Source organism: Talpa occidentalis, unplaced genomic scaffold, assembly GCF_014898055.3.
Source record: "Talpa occidentalis isolate TD23 unplaced genomic scaffold, MPIMG_talOcc4v2.1 talOcc4.7, whole genome shotgun sequence".
Lineage (NCBI taxonomy): Eukaryota > Metazoa > Chordata > Mammalia > Eulipotyphla > Talpidae > Talpa > Talpa occidentalis.
The window spans coordinates 99,346,886-99,364,909 of NW_023605083.1; the positions used below are offsets into that span (position 1 = coordinate 99,346,886).

Sequence of the window (18,024 nt, forward strand, 5' to 3'; positions counted from 1 at the left end):
TGTGTTAATAGAAGTGAACTACTGGGGTGACCAGGGAGTCACGGAGTCCTGACAGAGCCGTGGGCTCTGGCTCACTCCTCCCCCAACAGCTGGGTGACTGGGATGCCAGGTGCTGCTCAGTTGGACCTCCATTTCCCAGCTTCATATTTGAAGAGCAAAGGCTTGGATGTGAGGATTCTTGAAGTGCCTACCAAGTGTGTCTAATAAACAAGAGGGGGGCGAGGGTCTCAAAAACCACAAGGGCGCATGTCCTCTGATGGGACGCAGAGAGGGAGCGGCTTTCCAGAGACCAGACGGCCCGGACCCTGTCCCCTCAGGGCTTTAACCCCTGCCAGCGCCCCGCCGGCTCCTCCTTGCGCGCCCCCTGCCCCGGCCTCCCGACGGCGCCACAGCGACATCTTGTGGCCGAGGGCCATTTGCACCGCTTGGCCGCCGGCGGGCCAGGGTCAGGGCGGCACCTCCGCGTGTTGGAGCCGGGTGAGTCCGAGTCCGAGTGGATAAACACTCCCGGAGGGTGTAACCGAATCAGGATCGGGCGATGGGCCCGGGCTGTACCCCAAGGGCCCACACTTCCGCCTCGGCCTGGGGCGGAGGGCCGCTGTGTCCCCGGAGCAGGGAGGGGCCGCCGAGCCGCGTCTCCGGCCCCGCCCCTCACGGCAGCGGCCCCGACTGCGCTTGCGCAGCGCGGCTCTCCGGCCCTCGCCTTCGCGAAGAGCCCACGTCCATGAAATGTGTCCCTCGCGCCACGCCGTCTGTTTCCAGGGCAACCGCAGAGCCTCCTATTCACTGTGCGCGCAATTTGGGTGGGTTACCCGCTCCCCCTCGTCTGCCATGGCGGCCGCGAGCCCCAGCGTCTTCCTACTCATGGTTAACGGACAGGTAGAGAGCGCCCAGGTGAGCGAGCGTGGATCCCACCGCCGCTGGCCTCAGAGTCCTCCGGGGCCCGTCCCACAATCTCCCATGCTGCGGTGTTGGCCTTGGAGAAGCTTGTCATTCCTTGGGGCTCTGGCCCTCGGTTGGGCGGGAGAGGGCGACCAGCATTCGAGAGGCTTGGCGTGAGGTTGCTGGGAATGTTCTAGCCTCGACTTGCCGGTGTGGAAACAGACCTCTAGAGTTTAAACTAATATCGGGGTCGCTACACTTGGTCAAGACTGTGGCCACGGGCTTGGAATGTGCACTTGGTTGAGTTATGGCCAGGAGCTTAATGCTGGTGACCCGCTTCATCCTAAAGTGATTGGGTCCAGGCCATGTCCTGTGCGCAGTGAGTACTCTGCTTTCTGAACCCCCAGATCCTTAAACTTGGGTAAGAATGATGATTGGATTGACTGGATCCAGCGATGGTGGTGGCCAGAATGATTCAGGGAGAGTGTGTCTATGAGTTGGAAGGGAATGCTACTCTCCATCCCCCGATACATTAGAAAATATATATGTATCTTGTAATGTGTATGTATATACATTAAGTAATGTGTGTGTGTGTGTGTGTGTGTGTGCCTCAGACATCACGTCAGCACTGTTTCCTTATTATTGCCTCCCTCCGTCAGGTGCTTGGGACACAGAAAGGCATCAGACCTGTTCCCTTTTCTAAGTCTAATGGGTTTTGACAGAAATAAACATGCGCAGGCAGTCAGTACTTGGATGGAGGGAAGCACGAGGGGCTGAAGAAACCAAGTAATGGCCCCTTACTCTGGAAGTTAGGGACGATTCCCTAAAGGATGAGTTTCGAAGGTTGAGCAGGAGTTTGCCAGATGAATATATGGGAAGGCTTGTCAGATAGAAGGCAGGGCCTGAGCAAAGTGTGCAGCCCAGCCTTGGACTCTCCCTCTGACTCTCATGTCAGTCCCCAGCCCGTCTACTGAACTCCATGCCCACTACCCTAGCTGTCTCTTCAGCCCCATCCCTAGTGCCTCATGTTCAGAATTCCTGTTGTCTTTACCTGCCTGACCAACATGCTGGCCTCAACACATCAACAGACTCCCTGTGCTTGTTTCCACAGTTTCCCGAGTATGATGATCTCTACTGCAAGTACTGCTTTGTGTACGGCCAGGACTGGGCTCCCACGGCGGTAAGCTGACCTCTCTTAGGCCCCCCTTACTCAAAGCCTCCTGACTGCTGGGGTTTCTGGAGGTGTCTATCACAACTCTTCCCTCCCAGTTTAAAACTCACAGAGAAATATATACCAAGTTTGGGTGGAGGGCGGAGGGGAGGCAAACATGATTTTCTTACTGGTAAAGTTGGAGCAGAGGGAGAATGCTGCCAAGTCGGTTGCCTTAACCCATCCCCACTCCCTCGCCCCTTTTCCCCACCCCCCACAGGCTGCACCTACCCCTCAGCTTGCACAGGGCAGCAGAGGAATGTGTGGTCAGTGCAGGCCAAGCAGGCAGGCCCCAGAGAAGTTGCAGACACTCCGGGCTAGTTCCTTCATTGTTTGGCGTCTCCCCAGCCCATGGAGAAAATTTTGGAGAGTCAAAAAGACAGACAGGACCCTTCCTTCCACAACCTCTCAAGGAGCAGCCTGACTCCACCAGGAGAGGGAATTTGATGACACCTTGGGCCTACTCTACACTTTACTGTTTGCAGTGTACTTGTTTAATCTTTGTAGAAGTTGAAGAAATGGAGGCCTAACTTACTTAACTTCTCTGAGCTTGCATCCTCATCTTTATGATTGAGATGACAATACTTATTTTTTGGGCACCCATTGATTGAATAGCTGCTTATTACATTACATGTCTTCTGGATCTTGGAGATCCAGTGGTGAACCAAGCCAGACAAAAGTCCCTGTCTGCCTGGAGTGCACATTCTTGTTGGGGAGACACACAATGAGTAATAATGTTCTAGTGTGTTAGCTAGTAATGCATGCTGAGGAGAAAGTTAACTCAGGAAGGGGAGGGTGAAGGACAAGAGAGAGGCTGCAATCTAGATAAGGTGGCCAGGGATGGCCTCACTGAGAAGGTAACTTTTGAGTAAAGACTTGTGGGAAGTGAGGGAACAAGCCATGTGGTAGTCTGTAGGAAGAACTTTCTAGGCAGAAGAAACAGCGTGCAAAGGTCCTGAGGTAGGAGTGTACTTGGCATGTTGGCAGAACATCTAGGAGGCCATGTGGCCTGGGAACAGAGTGAGCAAGGGAAAAGCAGGGAAGGGGGAGATGGGGTAGATCTTACTTACCTTTACCCAGGATGGGACTAGACCCCCTCAGAGCATTTTTGAAAGATTTGACTTAGGTGTTTAAAATAGCCTTCTGGGGCCTCTCCAGTGGCGCAGTGGTTGAGCGCTGGGCTGTGAAGCTGCCCGCAGCCTCTGCAGGGCCGGTTCGATCCCTGGCCGCCCACGAGGGTCCCGCATGGCGCGCAGACCTCTCCTGCCGCCCGCTGCTCCCCTCAGCCATGTACTTCGTCAGTCTGCCTGTTCTGCTCCCCACTCTGGCTCTGGTGAATTCTCTCACCCTTCCGTGCTTCTGACTGTACCCAGTGCTTGTATAAATAAATAAATAAATCTTTAAAAAAATAAAATAAAATAGCCTTCTGGCTTCTGTGTTCATAGTATACCGTGGGGGGAGGGGCAAGGGCCAAAGTAAGGAGACCCTGGACTATTACAGCAAACAGGTGGCATGGTCCAGGTGCAACAGGGGGGTGTACTGAAAGGCAGTTGAATTTTAAGTTCATTTTGATAAAAGCCAACAGTTTTTCTTGCCGGGCATACCTGGGGCATGAGAAAAGAAGTAGTTAAGAATAAGGCCAAGCTTTTTTTTTTTTTAAGATTTATTTATTTATGCATACAAGAGCTGGGGCACAGAGATGCAGTGGCAGGTGAGAGGATCCACCAGAGACAGAGCGGGGAACAGAACAGGCAGACTGATGAAATACACTGCTGAGGGGAGCAGCGGGCAAGACAAGAGAGGTCTGCTTCACCATGTGGGTTTCTCCCTGGCCAGCCAGGGATCGAACTCATGCTGCAGAGGCTGTGGATTGCTTCATAGTGTGGTGCTTAACCCCTTGCGCCACCAGGGAGGCCCTAATGCCAAGCTTTTTAGCTAAAGTTGTTCAGTGAGAAAACTGGCTATAGCAGAGTTTGGGCAAACTCCCCAACTCAGCCTGGCATGTGTGAGGGTCGAGGTTCCACGAGGTGTCAGATGGAGCTGAGGCATCAGCTGTGGGACAGCTGTAGTTCAGAGGTAAGGACCGGGCCAGAGACATGAGTTTGGGGATACATGTGGAATGTCATGAGACTGCTGAGATGGAAAATGCCCCAGGATGCTCCCACATGAAGGAGGAAGCACACAGGAGTAATGGAACAGAAGGAGAGACCCACAGATATGAGGGGGTTCCCAGAAACCAAGCGGAGGAGATTTCAGGAAGTGACCCTCTCTGTCAGATGCTGCTGGTGGGCCAAGTACAGTAAGGAGAGAGAAGTGACCATAGCTATAAAATACCAGGGGCATTGATGTTACTTGACCAAACACTTTGGTAGGGTGGGGGCCAGAAATCAGAGAAAAGTAGGTTTATGAAAGAAGGAGAAGGAATTGGAATCATGAGTATCTACAAAGCTGTCAAGGTGCTTTGCTCTAAAGGGTAGCAAAGGATGGGTTGATGGTAAGAGGAACAGGAGTCAGTGATGCTTTGTAATAGAGAAAATAACCTCTAGATGACTGCCATGGGGATGATCTGGGTAGACATGGAGAGAGAATAACAGACTGTTGCAACCATTTCCATCAACATGGTGAGGGGACAGGCAGAGGCTCTCAAGGTTATCAAGCTTTGGTGGAATTAAATGTTAAGACCTAATGGTTCCCATTGTCTAGAAGTTAGTGTCTTAGCAGAGGTAGTTAAGAAAACAGCCCTCCCAACTGTCTACCCAGGTAAGTAGGGGCTTGGCATTTTGGAGCCTGGACACTCGCTGTCACTGTCATTGTGCTCACAGGGTCTGGAGGAAGGCATCTCCCAGATCACATCCAAGAGCCAAGATGTGCGGCAGGCGCTGGTGTGGAACTTCCCCATTGACGTCACCTTCAAAAGCACTAACCCCTATGGCTGTGAGTCCGCATGGCCTCCTGGGCTGGGGGATGGGGAGGCAGCCGGGACAGTCTCCACCTCGTTCTGCCCACCATCATCCACACTTCAATCTCCACTTAGAGGTTCACTGCACACTAGGGCCCCACACCAGACTTGTAATGTATTCTCCTTCCACCTGACATTTCCCTTCGCATTTTCCTCCTCCGCACTGACCTAAGTCCGCCCCTGTGCTGTGTAGGTGACTTTATGGAGGGTCAGTGGATCAAGTGAGACCCCACCTGAAACCCCACATAGTTCTACACCTGGAAAGGATAGAGCCTGGTCGCTGGGGCTACAGCAGTTTGGCCTGATGTCTCTCAACTTCCCATCTAGTGTTCCCCTCCAGAATCCAAGCCGCCTGGCCTAAGCAAGTCTCCTCTTCTGAACCTTGACTTATGCTGTTCCTTCTACCTGGGATGCCCTTCCCACATCTTACCTCTGAGCTTTCCCCCAAGCTTTGTCTGGCAGTTATTAGCTGTTCTAGTTGTTCACTCTCACTTAGTAAGCACCGACTTATGCAAAAGCCCGGGGCCAGCACCACAGGAGCTATGAGTACTCTCCCTATGTAACTTATCCAAGCTTCCTAATCCTATCTGGCAGATAGAGTCCTCTCCACGTCTTTTTCCGTATTAGGAAACTGAGACTCAAAAAGTGGTATCATTTGCCTTCAGCTGTACATCTATAACTAAGTACGAGTTTGGTTTCAGGTCCATCACATTTCTTAATCAGGGTCTTCCTGCATATGGTCTGGGCTCAGGCTTCCTGGGTGCAGAAGGTCTGAAACAGGGGCTGCTTGGAACCCTTTCTGGGCCTCTTCTTGCTGAGGACAGATGGGAGAGGTGAATGAAATATTTAAAAAGCAATTTACTTGAAGGCATCAGAGAGCTAGCAAAGTCGTGGCATTTTACTAGACTAAGATCCAGGAGAAAAACAAATCCAGAGATGAGACCCAACCACATCACCCTGGGAATATATGCTGAGTCCAGTAGGGGTGATTGAGAGGCTGAGTCAGACTTCGACAGCCTTTCTGGGCTAGCGGTACAAGAATCATGAAAGCCCCTGCCCCCTAGGCTGGCACCTCAGAAAGCTGTGCCCGGGGAGCAGGGAGCAGCAGAGGCAGGCCAGCCCCATGGCTGCAGCTCGGCTCCAGAACATTGCAGACCTTGAGCTTGTTTGCAGCTGTCCAAACAAAATTTTCACAAGCTGGTTCTGGCAGGATATGAAAAGGATAATGTACATCATCAGCAAGTAGTGTTTGTTTCAGAAATTCCAAGCTTGTATAACGTCTAAAATCAATTGGTGTGATTCACCACATCCAAAAGAAGAAGTCATGATCATCTCATAAATGAAAACATGGTAAAATTCAACATCCACTCATGACACTCAGCAGACTGAGAACACAAGGAAACTCCCTTAATCTGATAAAGACTATCTACAAAGTAGCATGTTTGGGATGCATTCTTTGATGGTGAAGCTTAAAGAAAAGTGGTTTCATAAAATCAAAATAGTGGTTTCCATTGGGAGCAGTGACAAGAAGGGTATAGATCTGTCCCCCAACACTGCCAGGCACTGTCTAGTGTCTTAGAGGTGTGGAACCCAAGGGCACAATGAGGGGGTGCTCAGGCAGGCCCAGGGGGAGTGGGATCAGAGCCTGGCCACCTGGGCCTCCCCGCCTCACCCCTCATCACCTGTCCTGTGGGTGGTGATCTCTACATCCAGACAATGAATGTACTGGAGAAAGCTGGTGTGCCTCAATGTTGACGGGAGGAGGTGTCTTCGTCCATGTCTTAGAAGGAGAAGCATGAGCATGGCAGGTCTCTGCTCTCTCTCTGACCTCTCCCACAGGCATGAACCCCCACCCCCAATGAACCCCCTCTCTGGCCTGAGTCCTTGCAATATACACTGATCTTCTGACCACTTTCCCCAGAAGGAAACTCACTCCCAAGAGTGGCCCTTTGTTCTGTCCACAGCTGGGTCAGAGGCATGTTCTGTGCTTGCAAATGGCAGACTCTGTGGCTCCCTGTCCAACAGCTCCTCCAACCCCCACCTTGGATTCTGGGTCTGCAGAAGCCGGAGTTACAGAGGGAGGTCCCATGTCAGCTCCTGCCCACTATTCCAGGCTTTGAGTACTGTCCTCTTTGCTCTCTGCCCACCCCCTTTCTCCAAATTTCCCCAAATGCTAACCTCCTGCTTTATCCTCCCCAAGGGCCCCAGATTGTGCTCAGCGTGTATGGACCGGATGTGTTCGGGAATGATGTGGTCCGAGGATACGGGGCAGTACACGTGCCTTTCTCACCCGGCCGGTAGGTTCTGGCTTTAAACTTGTCCCTGGGCCACAGTCTGTCCTCGCTGGGCCTTGTTGGCCTGGGAACCAGGGCACCTCAGCAGGGCTCTTCCTGGCACAGACTTCATCTCTTCTTCCAACTTGGACTTAGGCTGGGAATGTGTCGGGGTGCAGCCTGTATGTGGGAGGAAACCCACATGGGTGAGGCTGATGTTACTACCAAACACCAGGTTGGGTACAAGAGTGTTGGGGGGCCTACCAGAGATCATCTCAGTGCTCTTGAGAGGGATCTGGCCCACTACAGAGCTCATGCCTTCATTTCTCTGCCTGCTCCCCTGCCCCTGCCCATCCTGTGAGCTCTCGTCGATGCCCCTTCTGTGCTGGCATCAGAGCACACGGATGTTCAGGTGCAGGTATGGCCACGTGGTCTCGTCCTCAGAAGCTCCCAGAGTAGCAGACACAGATGGAGAGACACATTTTCTCTTGTCTAGCATAGTGACTGGGTATAGACATGGGGTGTTCTGAGGCACAGAGGAGGGTCAGGGTCAGCTGGCCTTAAACACCTAGGAGATTGTCTGGAGAAGGTGAAGGAAGGAGAAGGAAGCAGGTGTATGGAGTGCTCTGAGTTTTTTTCATGGAAACAGAAAGTGCCAGATGGGAGTTCAAGGGGATGGTGGAGAGAGAGATCCAGGGAGTGAAGGGCTGGACCCCAGGCTCCAAGGACCAGCCTAGGGCAGGTGACCACAACAGGAATAAGGTCTGGGAGTTGTCAGGAGCCTCCTGGAGGAAGGTATCCAAAGTAGGCCTCAGAGATGGCGGGCATTTGGACAGCTGGAGAAAAATGGCCTCTCTGAAGGGCAGTGGGAATAGGACCCAGGTTTGATTTTTGGCAATCCTCAGCATCCTCTGACCCTTCAGATAAACAAGACTCTGACGGTACTCAACCTGGGTGTCCACTGCCTGCTCCCTGAGCTGAGCGCCGAGTCTGGGCACAGTGGTGGTCAGTACAGGTTGGACTGATTGGCCTTGGCTCTGATTGGCACCAACCTGATCTGTGTTTCTGCCCACTTGAGACTCAGAACATTCTATCACTTCTCTTACTCAGCACCTCTGTCTGTGGCATTTGTTTTAGGCACAAAAAGACCATCCCCATGTTTGTCCCAGAATCTACATCTAAACTGCAGCAGTTTACGAGGTAAGTTTTCTATTTCCAACCCCCAGGTCCTCCTCCTGACTTGGGTAGAGGGAGTGGAGGAAGGGACACCACACTCCCCCACCCCACCGCCCCACACAGTTACTGTGCCAGGTAACCTTGCCAGATCTTTAAGCTTCCCTGAGTCTTGGGGACAAATGGAAACACGTCCTGTGGGGCTGCTGAGGGTCCTGGCTCTCCCTCAGCCTCTGTTCCAGAAGCATAAAGCCATGTAGTTTTACCCTGTCCTGTTAAAAGTCTTTGTGTCAAACGGAGAGGAAGAAAAGCTCGTATCAGATGAGAAAATGTTCTTGATCCTGTCCGTTACTAGGTGACTTCACATGCAGGAGCCTCAGAGGTGGCATCTGAGAAGAGAGTAGAATGGAGCTAAGGACCCAGTGTGGGAGATCTGAGAGGAGACTGACCCAGGTGCAGGAAAAGTATGTGTGAGACCCTGAGGAGAGCAGGAGCTGCATGTTGGGAGCCAGGAGGGGGGTGCGGTGCATAGGTGATGAGCAACGGGAATGTGGTGGGGAGATGTCAGGTGGGCAGGAGTACTCATGGACAGATGGGGGAGACTGAGCTGGAACAGGAGCTTGAAGGGCCAGTGCTGGCGCAGCTGTCTGACTCAGGATTGGAGGATAAATCCCAGTCAGCTCAGACGATCGGTAAGCCGCTGCTGCTCCCTCACAGGTCAGCCAGGGATGAGCCCTGGGCCCTCCCTTCAGAGCTGGGAAGAGGGAGACATGGAGGACGACCTGGGTCCCAGTCAGCAGCTGGCGAGCTGCCCCTTGCAAGCCTGGCCAGTGTGAGGGGTGAGACCTAACCAGAGCCCTGCTGGGTGGAGGGACGGCGTCAGACCTGAGCTCTGAGGCCTAGTGAGGGGACACTCTGGGTGCCACTGCCCCTAGAAGCTACTCTGGGAGGCTGCCATGACGCCCTGGGCTCGAGTAAGCTAGAGGGGATGATACCCACCTCGGAGGCTTGCGGGGAAGCAAGGGGCAGTGACAGTGATGGACACTGAAGTCTGGTCGGAATGTTCGCGCTGCTTTACACCCCACAGCTCCACCCGAGCTCTCTGAGGTTCCGCTGCTGACGACTTAAGGCCTTACCGCTCACACAGCAGTCAAGGCTTTTGTCAGTGCCTGCAGGCTAGTAGCTTATGCGGGGGGCTGTCTCCTGCCCTCAGCGGGGCTCCCTACTGGATGAAGTGGTGTGTGCTTGGATTACAGAAAATTAGTGAAGGCAGTTTTTTCTCAGACACAATATTCTCAGACATGGGACCAGGAGTGCCACCATGTTACTGGCTCCAGCAGCCCCCATGCCAGCGCCCTGGAGGCACCGACCCTGCCTCCCTCTCCCCCACACCTCCCAGTTTCTGTGCTTTCCCATGGCCTCCTTCATCCATCCTTCCTTAGCCCAGCTGGCCTGCCCATTTCTACTCTCAGCCTCTGTTCTAGTTTCCTGCAACTCCTCCAATGACCACAAACTTGATGGTTTTAAAACAACAGAAATTTATTTTCTCATAAGTTCTCAAGGTCAGAGTCCAAAATCAGTTTCACTGGGTTGAAATCAAGGTGTGGGCAGAGCACATCCTCCCCCGAGGCTCTCGGGGGAGACTCTGTCTGCCCCTTCCAGCTTCCGTGGCTGCAGCTTCCTGTGCTCCAGCTACCTCACTCCTGTCTCTGCCTGTGGGCTCACCCCCCTGTGCCCGTGAGAGCCACAACGGCCTCTCCCTCTCACAAGGACACTGGTGATGACAGTGGGGGCCCAGCCTGGTGATCCAGGATGACCTTCTCATGTTAAGATCCTCACCTTAATCCTCACAAGTGCGAAGATCCTGTTTCCAAATAAGGCCACATTTGCATGTTCCAGGGACTGGGACGATATCTTTGGGGCCATTATTCAGCCTCACATCTGGTCTTCACAGAGCAGCAAGAATGCTTTTCCTAAACCTGGCTTTAGAGACCACTCAGCCCTGGCTCTGTGTTTGGGATTAAGGCTACTAGGATGCGGTGAGGCCCTCCACCCTCTCACTCGAGTCCCACCTGCCTGGGTTCCTCCCAGGGGAAGGAACCACTGGATCCTTCCCTGCTTCTGGCTGCTTCCTGGAACATCTCCTCTGAACAGCCTGCTCCTTCTGTGCAAATCATGTTAGATAAACAAACCACCCTCATCGATTTAGGAGAAATGCGGTGGCCAGAGCAGACCCCCACTTGGGATGTGCCAGGCTGGCGGTGGCTGCTCCGTGTCTCATGTCTCACTCCAGATGGAGAAATGGAGGCACAGGGAGGCAGTCTTGTACCCATCCAGCCCCCAGCTGGAACCCTGGGCCCCTGTCCCCTGAAAGTCATGTAGCCATGGTGCTGCTCTGCGTCTCCACAAAGCCTATGGGCAGACAAGGCGGTCATGTCATTCCTTTCTCCCACAGTGTGAGCTGCCAGTTTGTCCCCTGGGCAGCACGGGTGGGTGCTGGTTGGTACCTGCCTGAGACAGGGCACCGTCATAGGCCTGCCACAGCTTGGGCTGGGCCATGGGCACACTCTCCCAGTCGGGTAGTGGTGGGGAGTATGGCTTTACCCATCTGGAACCTGGGCCCCTGTGGGTCAGTTACTTCACAGAAAGCAGACTGGGAGCCCCACGCAGGAGCTGCCTTGCGGCAGAAGATGGGCCTCTCCAGGAATGCGGGGAACCCAAGTGACTTGGTGCCAGGCACTTCAATGCTGAGAGACCACTAGGTCTTCTTGGGTGTCTGGCCAGGATGGTGTGCCTGTTTGTTTCCAGTTCAAGTGGGTATGTCAGGGGTGAAGCTGCGGCTCTGGAAAAAGCTGCTCTGACCTGGTAGCCTGAAGCCACCAAGGGACAGTAAGGAGGTCCCCTGCTACTTCTACTTCCACTGCTGCCTAATGTGGCCGAGGGCAAGTCTCTGACTTTTCTTAGCTTCTGTGAGCTGGGGATTTACCAAGCGAGGCTCCTGTGAGGGGCAGGAGGTAGGGGGTGATGTGCCAGGGCACTAGTGCTGAGTACTGCGCCCCCTTTAGGGTGACTGTGGGGTTAGATAGTAGTGTCTGCCACCACAGAGCAGGCACATCCGTGGGCAGGGGTGTCCTAGAACTAGAGCCAAAAGTGTAAATCGCAAGATTAATGTTTTACACAGCAGTTGACAAGATGCCTTCACCTCTAGCCCCCCTGCACCTGCCACTGTTACCTTCCTAGGATTTCCACCTGGGTTCGGGCTGTGCCCCACACCTCAGTTCCACATCTCCCTCCTCTTTCATCCCAGTGAACAAGACCCATGGAGGCCCATGGGAAAGCCCATCATCCAGCTGCAGAGCACCTCAGCCTGCTGGGGTCCCCAGGCCTCCATGGGTCTCAACCCAGTATACCACTGCCTTGGCACCACCTTGCCTTTCAGACGGGTCAGGAGGGTGGTGTGGAATGCCTAGCCCTGAGGAAGGGTTTGGAAGACGGCTGCTGGTGTCTGGAACAAGGAGAGTGACCATGTCGCCTGTCTGGGGATCCCCAGGCCAGCCTGCTGACCTAGTGTTCTCCTTTCTTTCCACAGCTGGTTCATGGGAAGGCGGCCTGAGTACACAGACCCCAAGGTGGTAGCTCAGGGTGAAGGCCGGGAAGGTAAAGTTTGATGCACTCCAATCCACCCCAACCCCATGGACAGATTAGAGCCCAGGAGGGTCTAGGTGGGTCCCCAGGAAACACACAGTGTGGATATCAGGGACCCACCAGGCCCTAAGACGCTGGTGCTTCTGGAGTAGAGCCCAGGGGTTTTCCCAGAGCACCTCCCAGATGTGGGCGGTGAGAGGCTTTGCCATGTCAGTCTGTCTCCACTGCTGCCCCTTTACTTCCCAGTGAGGGGCAGGGGCCGGGCACTATTTCCCCATCTGACAGATGAGAATGCTAAGGTTGGAAGAGATTCCCAAAGCAGCCTGAATCTCTTTCTGCTCCAGCCTGATGTTGCCCTTCTGTCCCCAGTGACCCGAGTACGCTCCCAGGGCTTTGTCACTCTCCTCTTCAACGTGGTGACCAAGGACATGAGGAAGCTGGGCTACGACACTGGGCCTCCGGACACACAGAGCATCTTGGGGCCCAGCCCACCCCAGGGCCTCCCCTGATGAAGGCACCAGGCCATCCACCAGCAAGTCTGGCCATGCAGTCCAGCAGACCAAGCGGTTCTCAGATAATGCTCGGGCTGTCCTGGGGAGTCAACCACCATCTGCCTTGAGTGCAGCTTGTGGGGCGGGAGCAGGACTGGGGAGATATTTTTATATAATAAAGTGTGACTTTTCCATAGTGGCCAGGCCTAGGGCTGCCCCCCTCCCCTCTCATTGCACCTTCCCTCCATCTGCTGGCCTGAGGGGCTCACTCCAACCCTACAGGGGCAACTGCCCAGGGGTTAGAAGTTGCCAGAGACGGCATGCTAGAATGGCCAACTAGGATGAGAGCTTGGGCTTAACCTGGCTCTGCCACTTACAGTTGTGACTCTTTCTACACCTCAACACACCCCTAGATTGGGCATATCCACCTTGGAGGCTTTGGGAGCTCTGCACAATCACTTGTGAACTATGTTCCATGACCACCACCTGCCTTGGCAAGGAGAGTACTGTCAGCAGGAGCTGCATGGAGAGACCCCAGCCCACCCTCGGGCTGACCCCACCTCTGCAGCCCAGAGGATGGGCTGAAAACTTCACTTCCATAGGTGGGAAACTGCTGGAATCAGTGTTCCAGTCAGTCTCAGCAGGCGAGGAAGGTGAACTGGGCCCCCTCAGCACAGTCCCTAGGACCCTCCCCGCCCCACTTCCCTGCACATATCCTGTAGCACTTAGGTGAACTCTCTGGGCATGGACACAGCTTGCCCCCTCCCCACAGCCTGCACAGCACCTCAGCAAGATTTAAGGGAAGCCATAAGGTGCCTTGCCTCAGGCTCCTGGCAGGTCCCCTGCCTCCCACCTGAAGACTGTCACTCTACCACTACATGCTGCCCTGGCTGCAACTGGAATTGCTCTAAGAGGCCACACGAACACTCTCTCTCATTTAGTTCTCAGCATCAGAAGTTTATGTGGCTCACGGTACTCCATTCTCTGGCCCCAAATCACTATGCTTTGGAACTCAGGATCTGTCATCAGGAAAATTCCTGATTATTCTGAACCTCTGAATGCAAATTTCCCTCACTGTCTAGCCATAACTGAAGCCCACTGTCCCCTGCAATCTTAAAGGCAGCATATTTTTGCTCCCACACCCCATGTGTGTTTGCTCCTCATTAGCATTTTCCTCATTCCCTATCCTGGCTCTCTTGATGTTGGGACATCACTCTGCCACATGTCCACCAGAGACTTGGCTACCTTGTCGTTCTGTCCAGCTATCCTTGGCAACATCACTCTGCTTGCTCGTTCCCTTCTGGACCATGCTGAAGGAGGCATTGTCACAACAAGAAAGCAGCCAGTGCTCCTGATCTCTGCTTGGACAGCTGCCCAATAGGCATTAGATTGTGAAAGTCAACCTGTGTTAAGCTGCTGAGACACAGAGTCCTGTTACTACAGTGTAACCTAGTGTGCCCTGACGTAACGCACCCCTCACCTGTCCTCAAAGTGGCACCCTAGCTGCTCCAAGCCCCCATGGCAAATCCTCCTCCCTGACTGGGTGTTGGGAGGTCAGATTTTCAGTGCAGAAATATGGGGGTGCAGGGCAGCCCCAGAGCAGAGGTAGGAACTTGGGGTCTCACCAAAGAAGCTGTATGCCCACCCCTGTGAACTTTTCCATCTGCATCTCCCTTTAGCCCCCACCCTCACCCTCTGCCCTTGCCACCCACTTTTCCACAATCAGAAGAGCCTCTTCCATCTACTGAGTAGGGTCAGTCCCTCTGCACCCAGTCAGCTGTGCCACAGTAAAGCTGCCCAAGTCGCCCAGGAGCCAGTGACTACAATTACTATCCACAAATCTGCAGGTTCGAGGGTCAGCTTCTTAAGGGGCAGCTCTTCTGGTGATGTGCATGTGGATGCGTTAGAGCTCAGTGGACCCTGGCCTGCAACTTTGGAACTGGCTTGCTGTCACACCTCACTCTATGCACATCTGTGGCTAGACCCCCAAGTCCACGGGTGGTGAACTGCTCCCACTCATGATGAGGCCACAGCAAGGGGTAGAGGACCATGGCCAGCACTTCCACACCTTTGCAGACCATTGCAGTGTCCCACTGCCATGTCCTTCCCTGATATCCAGAGGCACCAAGCAGGCACCCAGCCTGCCTAGGCAGGGGGCCCAAGTCAGTGGTCTCATTAACCTCAGGCTGAGCTGGGTCTGGGCAGGAACTGGCTCCCTTGCTTAGCCACCCTCTCGTGTGGTAGGACTGAGGGTGGGGGAAGGACACAGCCAGAAACCGTATCATGATACAAATGATAAATTATATTTATACAGTAAATAAGTATCAATAGTCAACACAAGTTCAAAACCAGCCACCGGCCCCTAGGACTGAGAAAACGGCTGGATGACACCTCCTACCCCAGTGCCAGTCAGGAAGGAGCAGGATGGCATGTGTGCAACACGCGTGGCAGGAGCCGGTGGCTTCATGATCAGTGCAGCGGGCAACAGTGACAAGGCGCCAGGGGGTGGGCCTGTGCTGGGCGGCAGGGCCAGAGTGTTCTCGGGCCTCAGTGGCCATGGTTGTAATGTTGGGGCCTCAAAGTCACATCAGGAAGGGCTCTTGTCTGTTAGAAAAGAATCACTGAACCATGTAGGTGAGTTTGGTCTGTGAACTGTGAGGTGGTCCAGGCGCGCACCAAGTGAGGGAAAGCACCTTCCTGGGAAGCATCCTGCCCCAGTCCTCCCTGCCTCCAGCCTCCCCCAGGCCAGAGACCAGACACAGCCTCTGAAATGACTCAGGAGCCCCTCAGTTCAGCCCCAGCTCTCCAATTCCGGCAGAAACATGGCTGGTCGGGAGCTCTGGGATGGCCTCGGGGGGAGGGGAGGAATAGGGGAGCAGCAGCTTTGAACTTTTTTAAACAGGGACAGAAGAGTGGCCTGAGTGGGCAATTCTGAATCAGCCTGTATACCTCTAGCATTTTACATCTCCCTTGGCCCAGTGAGAAGAGTCAGATCTCCCCTTGGAACCAGAGGGGTAAGGAGGGAGGCCATGCCAGGTGGGTGGCTGCCAGCGGAGCTAGAGTAGAGAAGTCCGCAGTGAAAAGCAAGACCGAAACACCAGCCACGCAAGCTGACTGGACATGGGATTCAGGGCACATGTCCTTTCCCCGGAGGGAAGCAAGTCTTTTCTGACCTTTAATTCATGACAATACTTTAAGTGGTGGGTGGTGAGGAGGAAAGCAGGAGGTTGGGAAAGGGAGAGAATATTAGTGCCTGTTTGTTAAAAATCTATTGGGTGAGAATGCTTTTATCCTTCCTCTCCAAAATAAGAGCTGATTATTTGAAAATCTGCAACATGTATCTGGAGTTAGCAGGTGGGTGGGTCAGGGCCAGCCCTGGTCCGACACCCTGGTTGAGTAGGGGGGCCATCCACCCGGGACCCACAGGCACGGAAGCACCACGGCTCCCAGGCAACTGCCGTTTCCACACCATTCCCATCTTCACCCTGAGCATGGATTAAGACAGAGGAGATCACAGACACACAAGGTTCAAGATGGCGCTTCCATCTCAGATTTCCACTGCAAACGGAAGTCCTTGTTAATGCTGTGCATGCCTTCAGTTACAAAAAGGAGTTAGCTGATAAAAACTGGTGAGTCACATTCATACGTTAGCTTTTCTTTTAAACTTTCTTGATGTTGGTATATCAGTAAGAAAAATAGCCTCTCTTAGGATCTAGCCAAAAAAGGCAGAGAGTTAATCTCTTGGTGATTCACAAAAAAAGGGGGAGTTAAAGAAAGGAAAAGGCAACTGGAGGCTAGGATTTTTGTTGCTGTTGTAGTTTTTTTTTTTTTTAAATAAACATCATCTTTTATGTGTAATCAAATTCCCGTATTTTTTCCTATAAAGAATTTGCTTTAGTTTTTCCATAAGGCATATTTTTGTCTCTTCCTTTTTAAATTTTCTTACAGAGTTAAAACCATAAATAAGATTTAAACCACTAACATGACAGGTGCCAATATCTTCATTCAGCCAGACCTGGTAAATTCTATCAAAACTAGACAGTTAAATAAGAACCACGTTATAAAAATATTAGCCAAAAAAAGACTATTAGATAATTCTGCAAACTCAAATATGAAACTGTACTAAACAAAATATGTGCAAACGTATACAAGCATAGAGCCACGTGGCAGGGTTATGCTCAGATTAGTTTAAAGCTTGCTCTAGATTTAATTCAAGAGTTGTTCCACGGTGGTGCTGTTACCTTTGAACTCACATGAGTCAAAGAAAAATAAAATATGCACAACCACTTCCCCAAAAGGTCACTATCTAATGGAGCCGACACTTCTTTCTAGCCATACCTGGGACTACCTAGGGTGTTGCTAGGGCTGGGGGTAAAGATGAGGTGACCGTCCCAAGTCCTGGGCTAGGCAGTATCCCAGAGACCCTAGGGCTGAGGTTGGGGCAACAGCCAACACTGGGCCCTGCCTCCTCACCCAAGGCGATGGAGAGCCAGCCAATTTCCATGGGTGCCAGGTGCGAGAGGGTGGCCAGGCTGGGTCAGAAGCCCTCCTGTGCGATGTGGGCTGGGGACAGCCCCACCTCAGGAGACTGGCCTGCTATGTCTGCTGTCTCACCAAGCCAGTCACAGACAGAATCTGAGGGTCGGGCTGTAAAGACAACCCTTTTTATCAGGAAGCTGGATCTAGAAAGCCCTAACATCCCCATCCCAACTCTCAGACACCATTCTACAAACAAGAGTCCCTGCTCGGCATCCTCGGGCACACGCCCTGCACATTCACTCTGCTGGGGGGGCCAAGGTCCAAGCACTAGAGAAGGAAAGGGTTGGTTGTGCCCGTGGCCTGAGCAGCTGATGGGGAGATGCCCACCCTGCCCACCATGTTCATTGTGGTGGGGCCCAGGGGCGTCAGGGAGGAACCACTGGCCCCCAGAGCTGGGTGTGAGGCCGTGGAGGTCATAGTGGCCACAGCCACAGGCTCCACACCTGGGCCAGGCCCGAAGGATGTGCTGGTCCCCAGTACAGGGCTTCCCCGAAGCTGGTTCAGGGTCAGCGGCTGGGGCTGGTTCACCTGGAAGGGGTTGACAGGGGTTGAAGCCGAGGCTGCACCTGGGGAGAGAGCCGGAGGAGCAGTGGCTAGTCAGAACATCACCAAGTCTAGGAAAGGAGACACAGGGGCAACCACATCCTTACCCTCACCCTGTGGGGACCATAGGACGTGGTATGACCTATGTACTTCACATACCCCATTTCTGCCCTAGAGCCCCCAGACTCAACTCCTTTAAGTCCTGTGTCTTTCCCCCCTACAGGACCCTGGATGTTTAGTTCCCTTCAAGGGGCAGGTCTGAAGCTGAACACTTTGAACATGACATGTTCCTGCCCTTGGGGAGCCCAA

The 18,024-nt window shown here is 53.4% G+C and overlaps 2 protein-coding genes across 5 annotated transcripts in view; one reads left to right on the forward strand and one right to left on the reverse strand.

Moving 5' to 3' along the window:
* Positions 1–703: 703 nt before the first annotated feature.
* Positions 704–16,930, forward strand: B9D1 (B9 domain containing 1). Its single transcript, XM_037492651.1, has 7 exons — positions 704–894; positions 1,994–2,062; positions 4,915–5,026; positions 7,252–7,348; positions 8,462–8,524; positions 12,087–12,154; positions 12,512–16,930. Exons 1-7 carry the CDS (start codon positions 730–732, stop codon positions 12,649–12,651), a joined length of 714 nt encoding a protein of 237 aa, XP_037348548.1. The 5' UTR covers positions 704–729; the 3' UTR covers positions 12,652–16,930.
* The window catches only part of EPN2 (epsin 2), an 84,762-nt gene continuing 73,664 nt past the window's right edge, over positions 6,927–18,024 (reverse strand). For 2 of the 4 annotated variants that reach the window (XM_037492645.2, XM_037492646.2), the window contains one exon: positions 7,513–17,738. In XM_037492645.2, coding sequence (XP_037348542.1) covers positions 17,440–17,738 — 299 coding nt within the window. In that variant the 3' untranslated portion in view covers positions 7,513–17,439. The other 2 variants (XM_037492647.2, XM_054689339.1) reach the window with 2 other exon arrangements.

What these genes read in the sequence shown, in the direction of transcription:
- B9D1 (XM_037492651.1), top strand. Translation starts at nt 730, where the DNA reads ATGTGTCCCTCGCGCCACGCCGTCTGTTTCCAGGGCAACCGCAGAGCC. An exon ending in GTGCCTTTCTCACCCGGCCG is followed by an intron (nt 7,349 to 8,461) that starts GTAGGTTCTGGC and finishes CATTTGTTTTAG; the next exon opens with GCACAAAAAGACCATCCCCA. An exon ending in AAACTGCAGCAGTTTACGAG is followed by an intron (nt 8,525 to 12,086) that starts GTAAGTTTTCTA and finishes TTCTTTCCACAG; the next exon opens with CTGGTTCATGGGAAGGCGGC.